Source organism: Condylostylus longicornis, unplaced genomic scaffold, assembly GCF_029603195.1.
Source record: "Condylostylus longicornis isolate FDR11 unplaced genomic scaffold, ASM2960319v2 ptg000016l, whole genome shotgun sequence".
NCBI classification, from domain to species: domain Eukaryota; kingdom Metazoa; phylum Arthropoda; class Insecta; order Diptera; family Dolichopodidae; genus Condylostylus; species Condylostylus longicornis.
The window spans coordinates 3431786-3448938 of NW_026577985.1; the positions used below are offsets into that span (position 1 = coordinate 3431786).

Genomic DNA, 17153 nt, shown 5'->3' on the forward strand with positions numbered 1-17153 from the left:
GTGGTATTGAAATTTCACACAAACGAATATATTATTAGGGCCGATGTGTCTGAAAAAAGTCGTTGAAATTACTTGGTTCTTTCTGGTATAACCACGACAGTTAGTTGATTTTTCTTGTGCTATAGTTGTATTCTACTTTTCATTTTCCAATCAATAAAAATCGTTGAAAGTGTTTTTTAGTTTTTTTGTCACAAGAAAAATTTCATTAATGAATCATGAACTTTTTCAATAATGCAGCAGAAGTTATACTTACTATTTATACAATTCTGGTTATCTTTACTACTTAAAATTATTAAAGGCTATGTTTAAAATTTCAATACATTTTTTAATTTATAATTGTTAGTAGTAAAGTTTAATTATTTGAAAAATTAGTTAGTAGTTTTTCACAAAATTTTACGATTTACAAATTAATTATCAATTACTACATCAATGATTTTATGAATACATTATGATATTTTAAATGTGTCAGCAATACAAAAAAAATCTGATGTGATCAGCACATAACTGACCGCAATGTGTATTGTCTAGTTAAGTTACAGAATATTATAAAAATGTCTGTTAAATATTTCTTTCCAATTTCTAGGACATTAGTAAGCTTATAGTTAACGTACCTAGGAAAATGTAAATTTGGCTCTTAGTAGAATTTCGCTTTGTGCTACCCGAATTCCCTGAAATGCTCGCCAGTTGGTTTCGGTAACAACCAGAACTCAAATATCAAATTTCAAGAAATTCCACCAATTCGTTCTATAAATATGGTGAAAAATGTAAAATCGGCCCGCAGATCAGTTTTCGAGCCCTGATATTTCCAAAAAATTTATATGTTCATTGTTTTAATACGAAGAATTTAAATATTAAATTTCAATGAAATCGGTTGATTATTTCTCTTATCTTATATTTGGCCCGTAGTAAATGGCCGTAGGTTTCGCGGACGGTCGAGAGAAGCTTATATATGAAATTTCAAGTTAATCGGTTGAATATTTTCTTAAAAATTGTCAAAAATGTAAAACAGGCCCGCTAAAAAGTGCAGTTCCCGAGGTCTGATATATTCCAAAAGTTGATCAATCCGTGCTATGGTCGAAATAAACTTACACATAAAATTTCATCAAAATCGGTTCAGTCCAACTTGAGGTACACACGTGCACACACGGACCGACAGACCGACAGGTTGCTAAAAGTATTTTATTTACACTACTTTTAGCACTTCTTCCTACCATGGAGAAGTGCGTTCCGACCGAAAACTCTTTATGCAAAATTTGTTGCCATCACATAACCTACCTATTGCATACACAATAAAAAACGTTCGTGTAATGAATATGTGTTTATGTTGAAAATATACTGTGTGTTATATTTACCATTGTCAAAAATACTTACATGCGATAGTCATTAATAGCCTTTGACATAATCATGTTTGCGCAATTTTACATTAATTTTAATTTTTTTAAAGAGTACTTTTAATTTGATGTTTCCACAGAGCTTCACAGAGAATTCCAAATTTTCACAAAATTATTTTTTTAGGCTTATTTGAATTACATAATTTTTATATAAATTCTAATACAAGAAATGGCAGTAGAACCATTTTATCAGGCAGTTCTAAATTTCGATTTTGTTTGTTTTGAAATATTAAAATTATTAAAAACTATTTATTGTTAGTGAATTATTTTTTAACATTTTTAATATAACACTAAAAACAGAATTTGTTTCAACTTTTTATGAAACAAATGCTTTTGTATCTGGTACCTTTTTAAATAGTAAAACTGTTTTTAAAGCGTATTTGTAGAGCATAACATTCATTTGTTTAAATGCAGCAAAAAATAAGTTCACACGAATACAAAAAAATATTGAAGGCAATTCTATTATAAAATATCTCTTTTCTTTTATTATTTATAAATATACTTTTTAAAATTTTTATTTATTATATTTTGATAGTCAATAAATTATGTAGCTAAAATAATTAAATTCACATAAATGTATGTATGTATATGTATCATTTATTATTTACATATTTAATTTGGTAAGTGTTTCTCTTTCATAAATATTTACGAGTACATAAAATAATACGAGTATATATCCATAAAATAAATTAAAATAGTCTTTAAGAAACTAAAAATTCAAAAGAAATTAACAATCAGCGATGATCAACACAAAGACCGGTCCGGATCATTTAAATTTGACAAATGATTCTAAATAAACAAAAATTTTGTCTTTTTTCTCCTTCTTGAATTTGGTATTCGATTTTTTCCCCCAAAATCAGGTTTCCATCAAAAAACAATTTAATATAGCATAGTAGGTACTTAAATTTAAATTGGACATTCCTCTTTCATAATCTTATATCAAAATTTATCAAACGTTACATAATAATATTAAAAATTAATTTGTTGGCGTGAATACCCAAAAGTACAATTATTGATACCCTGGTAAAACTATTGACGTGGGTTAATAGTACAATTATTTGCACCAAAATATAGTTATTGACATGGTATATATCTGCAATTACGAGTATTGACATACCTTTATGATAAAAAAATAGAAAATGCAATGTAAATAAAAACTTGGTTTATTGTAATAATTGCAAGGAATACGAGTATACATTTAAAATTTCTTTCATAGAAATTGAATTTTATCATTACGTTCATAAATTTTAAACTAAAATAAGTAAAGCATAAATTAAATTAATAAAAAAAAAACAAAAATTTCGTTGTAAAAAATAATCATATTTAAAAACTAATTCTTAAATAAATAAATTTTTTTAAATTAAGAGCCTACCAATTAATTAAAATTTACTATATAATAAACAAAAAATGAAAAGAATGTCAAATAATTAGAATTCATAATTAATTTTTGTGATAAAAACTCGAAAAACGAAAATAATTATAATTTTACCAATGTCGAGGTTATAATATTACCAATTTTTGTGTCAATAACTGTACGGTTTTTCAGAATGCCAATAGTTGTACTCGTTACGTTACTTTTTAAAAATTTTACTCAAATTAAATTTTGTCAAACCAATAGTTTGTAAAATAGCAATTATCGCTACAAGTGAAAATACGGGTTTTAAAAGCAATTTATGTACGTACTACATTATTTTAATTTGCATAGTTAATTTCATTCATATATGAATAAATTTCAAAAATTGTAAATGTATGCAAAAGCAATGTATTCAATTTTTGAATTAAATAGAAAAAAATTGATAAAAGCGTTAACTTAGTGCTAGAATTTAAGGGTTAATTGCATAAGTTTTTTTAATGACTTGTTATTGATCGTTAGCTTTCTGTATTTATAGAAATTTTGAAAAACTTAGAGTTCCAAAATTAAAATTTTACAAATTTCGACAGGCGATAACTTAGTAAAGCGTAGACTTTTTCTAATTATTTTTGGGAAAGTATTAAGAATGAAATTGTTTTTTAAATAAAAAAATAATTTCAATTCCAATTCAAAACATATAAACATTCACTTTATACCTCAACAAAAGTCAATTGAAATTGATGAACTATTTAAAATTTAAACTACAAACGCTAAATTACTTTAATTTGAATCTTATTTAAAATTTTTAAAGTTTTTATAGAAAACCATGATAGTTTTAACCTATTTGTTAAAAATTTGCGGATACTTTAGTGATTTCAAATTTTTCTGGAAAAACTAGAAATGGTATTGTAAATACAAATCTTATTAATTTAAACTTTTTCTGAATTAGTAGAATAATAAAATAAATTTATGTACTTGTTGATACGGAGATATAATGATTTAAATAATTTTAAACCAAGAGCGATTCGACATGTTGTATTCATATGTACAATAACTTTAAAAATAGTAGGTTTGGATATAAAAGTATATAAGTGCAATGTTTCATAAAACTGCCACCTAAAATATCATCAATTAATTTTTTAATTAAGACATTAACAAATTTTTGGAATTGTAGACCTTGAAACTAAAACGTTAGATTGATTAATATTTAAAGTTTCAAAAGTTTTTTGTTTGCAGTAATGAAAGATTTTAAAATTTAAAAACAAATCTGTTATAAAATACACGGATTTTCTACTTTTAGCACAGTAAATATTTATAAACTTTCTACACAATTTTCTTTTTTTTTCAATAAATTTAAACTCGCAACATAAAATTTCGTTCCTATAAATTGACTTTAATTTAAATTAATGTTGCTGCAATAATGGATATATTCCATTGTTCTGCATTCACACTCAAAATACCTTCAGCATTAAAAAGCAGATTAATTTTTTCCTTTATTTTACGTTCTTTTTTATAATATTATTGGTTTTAAATCACATTCTGTATAAAATTTTTAAAAAAATATGCACAAATTCATAATACTCGTATGTATTAGCATTAGCGTAAAACTTTTAGAAAGCGCTCCTTATAACTGTTTTTATTCCTTTTTTTTCATTTTTATTATAATTGCCTAAGGTAAATTATTAAAACGCAATAATCCTTATTTATTATTTAAAAGAGGTTTATGATTTATAGTAGTAATTATTTACAATTTAAATAATAAAAGTTTTCTTATTTTCTTAATTCGATTTTTATTTCGAAAAAAGGATATACAAAAATTTCCCTTTTTTCTGCAAAATATTTTGTTTTTTTTTACCACAAAATTTTTATTTTTTATTTTTAAATTTACTTTTATTTTAAATATTAAAAATTAAATGTTCTTATTTAAGTCATTGAAGTTCTAAGTTTCATATTTTGCAATTATTCCATTCCATACTTAATTTTAAATACATATACAAATGTTCTCCAATATAATCGATTAGGACGGATAAAGAATTTCGATATTGTATTTTTAGTACTTGTTTGATTTTTGTCTTTATCAAATATGATCAGAAATACAAAATTTTTTTCCAAAAAAATTAAAGTCGTTTTACTTAAATTTATATACAATTAATTTATGGTAAAAAATATAAATCAAAAATTTGCTATTTCTCGAAAATAAAAAGAAGTATTAAAATTTTAATTTCTATAATGAATTGGTTTGCCGAAATACCCCACTTATCATACACAAAACTTAATAAAGGACTGAAGCGAATATTTAATACTTATATCAATGAAAAAAATTGAAAAGGAGAACTTGTTCGAAAAATCGTTTTTCTTCTTTTTTTTAAATACTGCCATTTATGAAAAATGCAAAACGTAATAAGTGCAAAAGATTCATGAAAAAATAATTTTGACTTTAAATTAGGGGAGAGAAAAATTTTGTTATTTTTTCCCCCGAATCATTTTAAGGGGAATAAGGAAATATATTTTTGATTAAACACAAATTCGAAGTTAAACGAAATTTAGTAAAGCAAGTCAAATTATATTGATTATATTTGGCTATAATTGAATTTTATGTTAAACGAAAGTAATAAGTAAACATCAAAAAATAAATCAGAAAAAAGCAAAAATTTAACGATATATTTGAAATGTAGACAAAATAATGAACAAAGTTAAAAAAGAAAAATGAAAAGTAACTCAATAAAAACACAAGCAAAATTTAAAATTACACTGTCTCTTACCAGAATTGATTTAATTATTTAAGGACACAAAACATAAAATATATAAATTAATACTTGAACGCATGTTATAAATAAAAAATTAAAATCATGATGCAGCGTTATAAAGCATACAAATAAAAAAAATAAAAACAGAAACACTTATTTTATTAAGAAAAAAAAAATAATACAAATAAAAAAAGAACGATGTAGTTTTCGAATATCGTAAGGGTTGCAAGCAAGTGCAATACAATATGAAAATTTGAATTGAAACTGTAAAAAAGAACTTGTATTTATAAGTTAAAATTCATCAATGTGAATGCATTATGTATACGCATTCAGTTATTTTCTGTTTTTCTGTTTTTTATATGTATTATTTCTTTTTTCTTTGCTACTCTTAAAAAGAAGTAAATAAATGAAATTTTTAACAGAGTCTAATTATTGTCCCTTATTATGAAAAATAAATCGTGCGGCGATACACGATTTCGTATTGCAATACTATTAGAAATATCGTGTATCGTACGATATATTTTTTTCATAATAAGGGCTATTATTCTAATATACTACATTCAATATAAATAATTTTAGCAACATTTTTGAAATTTTCACCAACGAAAAGTTGTACATTTAATAAAAAAATTTACAATTACAAACATAATATTTTACTATATTTGAAGAGAGTTACTTCGTGCAGCAGTTCATAGTAAGAAGAATGCCGCTTACAAATACAAGTTATATTTGGCAACTAATACATTTCCAAAAATAACTTCCTAGAAAAATTTAAAATAACAAAAAATTAATAAACTTTTGATTAGTTTTATTTTTGTAAATTAATTATGTTCGACACTTTAAATTATTGAAGTATTTTTTAAGCAGTAAGCGTGATCTTGCCCTGCCAAAATTCAATCTTTGTATTTCTAACATACATAGTACACAAAACAACACAGAAAAAGCAACACAGAAACTTTAAATTTTTTTTAAAATAACAAAATCTTATTCTAAATCTTAATTTTTTCCAGATTGAATACAAAGAATCGGAAGTCTAAATTTTGGCATACATCGAAGTGCTATACCGAAGACAGTTTTTGTAATGACGCAAAAGAACTACTTATTTGAAGCTCCTCAAAAAAGTAGCTTGTTGTGTATACTTACAAAAATATAGCACTACAAACTAAATCTAGAACAACTTTAGTTAAATTTTTGGTAAATTTTCTTTTTGAAATGTTCGATAACAATAATTAGCAATTTCTTTCCAAAATATTTTGTTGATAAGCTGTTAATGTTTAAAATTATATTAATTTTCATAAATATATAAACATATATTTATGAAAATATATGTTTATATATACTTATATATATTTATGAAAAGTTTATATATACTTATAAACATATATAAGTATATATAAGGAAGTCATAAATATATAAACTTTAAACACCGCATTAATTTTAAACAATAATTTTAAAAATAAACTTAAAGGCGTTGGTTCCTTTTAAAGCAACTTAATAACAATAGGTTTTTACTTTCAATATGAATTACATAAAACGAATCAAATGAAAAAAATCGATTGATCAAAAATAGTGTTTGTTTTAAATTTCTATTTCATTAAAAGGGTCATAAGCTTTGATATAGGAAATATTATTGCTATTGAATAATATTTTATATGTAGAACGACTAATCACACCAATATTATAGAAATATATAAAAAGAATTCAGTAAATATATGTGGACACTAAAAAATTTCCCTTCAAACATATTATAACAATCAATTTCCAAAAAAAAAAACAATACAAGTTTGACGTATTTAAAGTTCGAAAAATAAGAACACATGCGCAAAAAAAAATTAAATATTTAAGTTTCTTTTCGAAAAAAAATGAAAACTAGCAATATAAAAGATTTTTTTATCTTTTTTCTTGTGTTCGTTCTAATTTATGTTTTAAAGTAAGGAATGTTTTTAAGGTAAAATGCACAGATCCAATAATAAATAGATAGCTAGCAAATAAAAATTTTTAAAGTCAACATAAAATATGTTGCATTTTTGTTTTTATTTTTTACAACATAAAAAGTGTTGCCAGAAAAGGTTTTAAAATATGTTTATAAAATATGATTATAGTAAGAAATTTATGTGAGTGATTTTTTCAATAAAAAATTTATAATTTTTCAACAATATATGTATACATATCTTCTTTTTAGACATACATACATAATTATTTCTTCAAAATGAAAACAAATTGTTTACTTAATATTTCTGTATATTATTATATTAAATTTTTGACCAGAAAACAAAATAGTTTTGGTTAGATGTTGACGAAAATTTTTCTTCTTAAATCTATAATGTTAGGCGTTTTCCTTCATGATAAAGTCTAACTTTTACATACTCAGATGCTTGATTACGTATTGTACACAATACCTTTAAGTTGCATGAAGAAATTCCCAGTAAGTTAAATTATTAATGTAATAAGCACATTACTTATTATTTCACAACTATGATGTTGTATTAGTAAAATTCATAACATACTCAGATGCTATTATTTTTATTAACTCACTTAATCTGTGATTATCGTGCATCCTTTATTGCGAAATCAGTCGACTGTAATCGTTCAAGTTTAGAATCGGTACGTCAAATGCAAATCAAATCGTAAAACATGATGGTATAAAATTCAATAATGCCAAAACATGCAACAGTTACGAGTACTTTAAATTATGGATCAGAATGCATATATTTGTGTACTTAAGCATAAACAAGTGCATAAATGAATAATTAAAATGTCATTAGACTTTAAAATTCTCAAATTAAAACCTAGAGTCAACACTTTTCTAAAGCAAAAAAAAGAACTTAAAAAAAACAAGGAAAGAAATTTTTCTTCATCGTATATGTAAACATACGCTACGTATTTTGATTTCATTAATGGACACTAAAATCTAGAAACCCAAAGACTTCATAATACACAAGATAAAATATGTGAAAGAAATTATATTATTATTTCTTTCACATATTATATTATTATATTTATAGAACTGCGCCATTGCCTTTCTTTACATAATAAACGCTGTCATTGCTAAAAAATATATTCCAAGACAATGGAATGTTGCTGCAGTTATTATGGTTTTGAAGGCAGGAAAGATAAAAGCCTATAAAGGTTCATAAAGACCAATATCATTGCTTTCATTAATGTCAAAAATATTTAAAAAACTTTTTTTGCTAAGGCTAACAACGTTAACAGAAGAAAGGCATCTGATACCATCAAAACATTCCACTATAGACCAAGTTCATAGAATCTCTAATATCATAGAAGACGCCTTGGAAAACAAAGAAATCGTTGCATCATAACAACATAAAGTTTGTCATAAGGGGCTGATCTATAAACTAAATAGTTTTTTACCCGAAGATTATTGTGACATTTTATAATCGCGCTTAACAGAAAGAACTTTTCGCGTCTAATACGATGTTGAATATTCAAATTTAAGACATAATAAGGCTGAATTCCTCAAGGTAGTGTGCCTGGACATATTTTATATTTATTGGGGACATACCAACAAATGGTAATTATACCAAAACTACTTTTGCAGATGACACTGCGATCCTCTCGAGTAAAACTGTGGATAAAGCTAGAAAGACGCAGTCAACCAAATTAGCCAGTGAACTAAGATGGAGAATAAAATTAAAAGAAAACTTAGTTCATATTAATTTTACGTATTAAAATGTAGATCCAAAAAGAATGCTTATAAGCTCCAATCTTATCCAATACGGTAATTCAGCCATACTTTGGTGTGGCGTAAGATACCAAATTAAAATGTAAAGAAGAAAAAATAGCAAATGAAGATCAAAATTCGTAAATTCGATTGGCTAATTGGCAAGTATTCTAAATTTAATATCCATAACAAATTATGGATATTATCAAACTTTTTAAAGCTAGAGCTAATAAACGCTCAAATGCTGATATGAAAAAACTATTGACAATAAAAACTCAAAGTAAAGAGATTGAAACCGTTTGACCTGGCGCAATAATAAACATCGTAGTGCACTAACTGAAGTAGTTGTGGAGTAGAATAGTCGATCATATTCTTATTGGTAACAAAAAAACCAATTAAGAAAATAAAATTGCTATATAGGTTGTGTTAAGTTAGTTGCAATAAAAATTATATTATTATTTTAATTATTATTTCTCCTTTCAGTGTTTTAGCTATTATGTTCTTAGCTTTATATTTGTGTAGCAAGTCTTATTTTTTCGGAAACATACAGCTTTCAACAATATTAGCATGTTTATTAAGGTAATATTAAATTTTAAATGTTCAAAGGTTAAATCGCAGTTGATTTCAATTTATTCAGCATCTAATAATAGAACAATATAAAGGAAAGTATGTAAAACATTGATTAACAAGTTAAGATATAACTTTATCGTTTTTACAACAAATCAAATTAATTTAACTGACTTATCAAATTGTATTAAATTTGAAATGAAGCGTGATCAATGTTGATCCAAATAACTTCACTAATTAAGAAGCGAAAATCAACGAACTATAGAAAAAGATGTAGAATAAACCTTTAGCTCTTAAAATAAGCAGTATAAAAATAAGTAGAATAAAACTTTAGCTCATAAAACAAAAATTTATTTTGGTACATATGTATGTATAATACTAAAATCATGAAATATGTCCTTGTTATTTTATTATATTAAGCTAACAGTCCCCTGAGGAGGTACACTCTCTTGTATTTGAGTATGTATGTACGTTGGTATTTACCTATTACGTCTTCATTCAAAACATTTTTGGAAAACTTAGAAGTTTATTCTAATTAGAAGTTAAAAATTAAATTACATATTAAGAAATATTAGCAAATAAATAGGCCATTATCAAAATGATTGTGTGGAAATGTATCATATGCAAATATGTATATAAAAATACCTTCGTGAACAGATTTCCAAAATTTTGAAAAAAAATAATAAATAACTAAACAAGTGAATACATATTATATCCTAAATATCGATGACCTCAGTTTCAGTAAATACATTTTATTAATAAAATAATATAAAAATTGTAACTCACTCGCTTTATTAGCAATTTGTTATAAATTATTATAAATAAGCATTAGAAGAGTCAATATATGCTGCAAATTTAAAATTGCAAAATGTTTTATTATGATGACGCATTTTTTCTTTGCAATTTTTTACTAATTTTCTTAGCCGAAACATGTAAGATCCTATATGAAACAATCATTTAATTTAATATTCATTTTTTTTCATAAAAATTATTTTGATGATCTCATATTTTAATCATGCAACTCATTTTTCCCAACATTACATTGCGTGTAAATAATATATGTTCATACACATTTGAGATTACCATAAAACTTATTAAAAATCTTATTCTCTATTTAAATATTATTTATTAAATCTTATTCTGGAATACAATTATGAAGAAACTGAAATACAAAAAATAAGGTATGGATGTAATTTACTCACCTTTTTGCGGTATATGAAAATCAAATTCACAATTTTTTTCAAGTAAATTTTTTCTTCGAATGTTTTTCAATTTTAACCATACGTTAGACGTCAGTTTGGACGATCTGAACTTAATAACACATCAGAGACACTTTTTCTGGAATAAATTATTTCTTAAAATTATCTTCAATTAACCAAAGCAAGAATTTTATATTTATTTCTGCTGTTCCAGATCAAATCCCACAAAATACTTTCAACTTAACAAATTAAACGTCAATATGCACAATATTTAAAAGGTACGTGAAGTTTATAAAATTGAAATTTCTTTATCTTTGTTTTGCAATGGCGTTTTTTTTCTTTTTATTGAATACTATGAAACAACAAATATACCATGATCTCAATTTAAATGTAAAATAAACTGTTTTGTTTTAATTTTTTTCTTTTCACTGCGTACAAAAATTTTCGGGAAAAATTTAAAAAAAAAATTAAATGCAAAAATTAGCTTTTAAAAGAAAATTTTTACTAATGCAAGATTAAATTTAAATCTTTGCAAAATTAAGAAATGTCCTCACTTCATTATTAAAGCATTGTCATACCGACTGTCATAATGTTTTAAGTATTGACATTACAGGAACGCCAATTTTTGCTTTTATATGAGCGCTTACTGTTTTTTACTTTAAGAAACAAATTATAACGTCGTTAGTTACTGTTTACATTATATGATGTAATGAAAGTCACGTTCGTTAAACTTAAATCTTTATAAGTATATTTCATGTTTATTCTCATTAGTTTTACGGGTGGGTTGTTAAAAATTAATTAGCGGTAATTAGTTTTTTGTGAAAGATTGGAGTGGTCAGTTATTTTTATTTTAGTTACACATAATTTAAATAGAAAATTATTATATTTTAACGTAAAATCGGAGCTTATGAATCTATGATTAAATCAAACTTTGTCGTAGGTTAAATTATAGATTTTGTCGTATATGGAGATAAAACCACGCACATGAAAGAAGAATCAGAGGATCTTTCCTTACCATCACATTTTTCGTCAAGTTCTTAAAATATGATTTTTATTTTTATTTTTTAATTCCATGTTGCCAATGTATAGAATATTTTCCAAATACAAATAAATATGGGGAAACAATTTTAAAAGAGCAAAATTGGTCAGAAGTAACTCATTTGGTCCAAAGTGATAAAGTTGCTTTTTGCTGTTTACGATTTTTTTGTACATACTCATTTTCAGAAACATTTTCAAAATAAGCAACTTTGTTTCTATATCACTTGCACCTCTATAAAACCGTAAATTGAAAAAAACACAGTGAAGCCAAAAATTTCTGGCAAGTCTCTTTCTTTATTCCAAGCAAGGAATTAGAAATACTAGAAATTATTACAATTTAGAGTTCTTCAGAAATTTTCAGTAAAATTTAAAAAAAAAAGAATACTATTTTATAAAAACTTATAAAAAAAATATAACACTTGAAAAAAAGAAAAAAATCTGTTGAAAAAGAAAAAGGTGTATAGTTCTAAATTGTTATAAAAACAAAATTGTTATAAATTGTAAATAAAAACACACATGTAAATATTATTTATTTCAATTATTAAAAGAAATATTTATTCAATAGTGCTTTGATTAATTCATAATTTGTAATCTTATTAAGTTTTTAATTTTGCAAAGAAAGCATCTGTTTCGGTTTTAAAATAAAATTGCTTTGAATGACATAATTTTACCAGAACCGGATTTTTTTTAAGCAAAATGTGTTTGTGTATGATAAAATGTTGCATAAAACCGTGATTTCAATCATGCGCTTACGACGTAAACTTTATAAAGCATCACATTCTTGAAAGTTTAGTAAAAGTTCTTGACATTGCACACTTTTCCTGTATGCGTTCTATACTTAGTGGATTCATAAAATAAAAGTAAATTGAGTATCGAAAACATCGAGCACGCTTTTGTTATACATGTCATATAAAAGTTGCCAGAAATAACCAAATAAATAAACTAGCAATAATTATATATATTCAGCTATAAAGTGCTAGTTATTAAGTATTTTTCTTAAAATGCAGTAATATGCTATGTTTTTAATAATGTGGTAAGGTTTGTTAAAATTAATACTTGCAAAAAACTTTAAATTGAAATTCTCAAACAAACATCAAAGTATGTTAATATTGTAGAAATTGTATTCCAAAATGTATCAAAAGCTTTAGCAGTTTTTTTAACAATGAAAAGGTATTGAAAGCTCTAAGGTATTTTATACGATCTTTGTTTTTGTATAATTAGAGTTTTCCTAGAAATGATGAAATAAAATATATTTCCCTGTATATTGTGAAGATCTGGTCACTAAAAAAATATATGAAGATGCCGTTGAATTCAGTAAGTAAAATAAAATATTAGCGTGAATTATTTATATTCTAAAATATTTTATTTTAGAATAAATTAGTATGTGAAGCTCAATTAATAAATAAGGAAGAATACGACAACATATCATCCATTTCAGCTAGTAATAATCACCGCATTAATTAAAATTGGTTAAAAATTATACTGTTTAGAGTCACTAAAATTTACATGTATTTATATTTATTGTTATTAATATTGTTTAGAGTTGTTCAGCAAAATTGTCAAACAAAACTGTTTGATAATAATATAAGAAATTTTTTAACAAAATATGTTCATTTTCGAGAGTCATAAAATATTGTGATATTAAAATACTTATAATTATAATTATTTATAAAATCATTTTATAATTAATTTTACATATTTATAAAATTAATTTATTCAAATGGAAAAAAATAATGCGTTTTGTTTAAATTTGTTTTTTTTTCACAGATATCTAAAATTATTCTTCATACAAATTACATATATTTTATAGTAGAGGTCCGACAAGAAAATAAAATAAATACGCTCCTTTTACGACTTTGACAATGCTCGGAGCAAAGAAAAAGACAACTAGAAAAAATTTGGCTTCATTTAGTATTTTTAATTTGTTAGTTCCAAGTGTTGTTAAATTGAAATTGGTATTTAATGATAAATCAAAATACATCTATTTTAGTAATAATTTGAAGTAAATTTGTTTGCAACTTGCAAACCCTCAAAATATTCCATTTTAATTAAGAAATAGACGGTAATAAGAGTTGTTTAGGCAAGAAGGAAACAAGATATTCTAAACAAACGATTGTATCAAAAATTTTTTTATTTTAATAGAAATTAAATTGATTTTTCATAAAAGGTAGGTAAAAATATTCGAATATATGAAAAGAATGGCTATAAGTTTAATATTTCATATAATGTTGTATACTTAGATATGCATAGTTGATACACATTATAAGATGTAGTAATACGTATCCATCCCGTTTATATGGCTGCTTCAAGCGTTTGAAGCCTATTTTATGTCTACTTGACAAAAGTTACTTGACTTGAAACCAGGCTCACTCAACTCAAGAAAAAATTTTCTTATTCGACTTGAAAAGATAATAATGATTTGAAATGTAATAACTAAACGTCGTTTTCGGGCTTATTAGCTGACATAATAAAAACGCAGCTTCAGTTTCCAGCTGATTTTACGACAAGTACTCTTTCACGTCAAGCCGCAATGTAGACGAAGTAAAGAAAAAAAGCAATTTATAAAAAAAATGCGTATTAACGATATGAGTGTTTGAAACAAAAATAAAAAGTTCATAGTTTATATTTATTACAATAAATGTAATGACAATTACTAATTATAAATTTTACATTTTTTAAATATTATTTGTCTTTTTCAAGTTAACATATAAATAACATATAACATAAATTATAATTTTTTTTATTTTAATAGTCAAATTTTGCTTTTAAATCGCCTCGCTTGTATAATACGGATACACCATTTTTGGCACTTTGTAGTGCAATAAATTACAGAAATGAAACTTCGCTTTTAAAATTCTTAATATAGGAAAGCCTATACTTCAGATACTGAAAAATAAATAACTCCCGCTTTTAAAAATACATTATAAAAAACGGGTAGTTATTTATTGCGTACTCTTTCCCTCTTCCAAAAATTCTTATGTGTATAAAAATGAAAATAGAAGGTATTTTTCTTAACTTTTTTATCTAAGAGATTTTTTTGTATACAAAAATTGGTGAGTGATTGCATTAGTGTGATGTAAACGGAGAGTCGAACTATTTCTTGGTAAATATACTTTGTTCAACACCATTGAATATTAAATTCAGATTAAGATTGAAGCTTTTCTAGTAGTGTCAATTGTCAATGCTCAATTGACACGAGATTTTAGGTTTTTTATTAATTCGGTAATTAAAAAATCAATTATTATAAGCAATATGTTATGTTATTATATTTATTAGATTTTAGAATTGAAATATTTTTCAGCCATGGATAAATGTTTGAACCTAAATATGAATGGTAATGACTCAACAAATAATGCTTCAAACTCTCATCAAAAAGACAAAGTATTGAAAAATAGGCATTTAATATGTCAAAAAGAAAATATGATGAGCCTGTTCTTCAATTTGGCTTTGCATATGAAAATCATCACGATAATGAACAACCTCTCATTTATGAACTCATGAACCGTTAATGAAAAATATTTACTAGCGTCATATGAAATATTTTACTGCATTGCTTTTGAAGAAGATCTTCTATTATCTGCCGCTATTAAAATGGTAGAAAGGCTACATGGCAGTAAATATGACGATGACATACGGAAAATCGTGCATCGCTAAAAAATATTGAAGAGGTGTTACGTCCAGTGTTAAATATTTAACCGAGAATTGATTTGCTGTGCAATAACAAATTGTTACATCCAACACATTAAACTCTTTCATTTAAGCTTATTTTAATACGGAATTCTCTATCATTTATGTTCCTTTTGTGCAATTTTATATTTTATGTTCCTAAATGAATTACATATTTTCATATGTATATTGTTACTTAACAAATAAATAAACTCAGAAGAAAACTGATAACAGCTTTGAGCAAAATGTTCAATAAAAAACTTGAAACTAACATAGTACTTTATTCCGTATTTTATGTACTTTTATGTAAACTATAAATATTTTTCGTAAACAAATCAAAATACCTCGAAAACCGAACCGGCCGATTTTACATTTCTTATCACATCTAAGAAACCATTCATTTTGATCAAATAGAACAACATTCATTTTCATTCCATTTCGATTAAAAATTTATTTCTAAATTAAAGTTAGTAAAAGAAATTCAACAATTTTAAACGCATTCTTGTATTAATCGTACTTTTTGTTTTGTTTCATGTCAGGATTCCAAAATGAACGAAGACTTATAATAGAGAAGAATAATTTGCAAATTCACTGCTAAAGCAGCGTTATTTGAATTGCTGAATGAAGCTATACTTGTATATCTATTTTTATCAGACAAAAGCCCTTTAAAATTAAGCATTAATCTATGATTGCATTATGTTGCACAATTCATTCAATTTTTCCCAGTAGCTTTTTTATAAACATAAAACTATCGAAGACTTTAAGATTTTCTTGCTGATCTTGCACATAGTTGATAAATTTTCTAGCTGCTAATAATTACTTAATTATTTTAACTGTTTAAAAACTAGAAAGAGCAAAAACGTTTGAAAGTTATTTACAAATTATTTTGTTGATTTGCTAAAGCCATGATTTGGGAATAAATTACTCTCAAAAGTATTAGGGATATTTAAAATTCGTCAATTAATACATATTTCTAATAAAATATATTATATCAAACTATAAGTCTGCAAATAATGTATTTTGAAACAAGATTTTACGGCTACTAATTCTAAAGAAACATGTGATTTTGTTAGAAAAAAATTTTGTGTTGCAAATAAAGGCATAGATAATAATAATAACTAATAAAATGTTTTAATACATTGAATTATATAGAAATATATCAGGATTTTGATTCTACTACGATTTTTTAGTTTTTTTTAAGTGAAATAATGGGGTTATGTGTACTTTCACAAGAGGAATAAAAGCTTATCATTAGTTTAATTTTTTTAAATTTTGTAAATTGAAAAAAAGGATAAAATTTTGTAGAAAAAGAAAAAGGTGCATAGAAAAATAAATAGATGTTTTACACCTATTACACAAAGAAATATTTATTTAATAGTGTTTTTTTCTAAGCAAAATTAGTTTGACTTTAATAAGAATTTTTTTAAATGTAACTTGTTTTGTTAGCATTTCGCTTCATAGAATGAAAATTTGGTCAACAAAGAAATATATATAATATATAGCACCGACGTC

At 24.5% G+C, this 17153-nt stretch overlaps 1 protein-coding gene across 3 annotated transcripts in view; it reads right to left on the bottom strand.

Moving 5' to 3' along the window:
• LOC129606010 (kinesin light chain) overlaps nt 1–11494 on the bottom strand; it is a 40197-nt gene extending 28703 nt beyond the window's left edge. The window contains exon 1 of one of the 3 annotated variants that reach the window (XM_055516056.1): nt 1372–1714. In XM_055516056.1, the coding sequence (XP_055372031.1) occupies nt 1372–1406 (35 nt within the window). In that variant the 5' untranslated portion in view covers nt 1407–1714. Of the gene's footprint in view, nt 1–1371; nt 1719–10940 lie in introns of those variants that run through there. The other 2 variants (XM_055516057.1, XM_055516058.1) reach the window with 2 other exon arrangements.
• Nucleotides 11495–17153: the final 5659 nt, after the last annotated feature.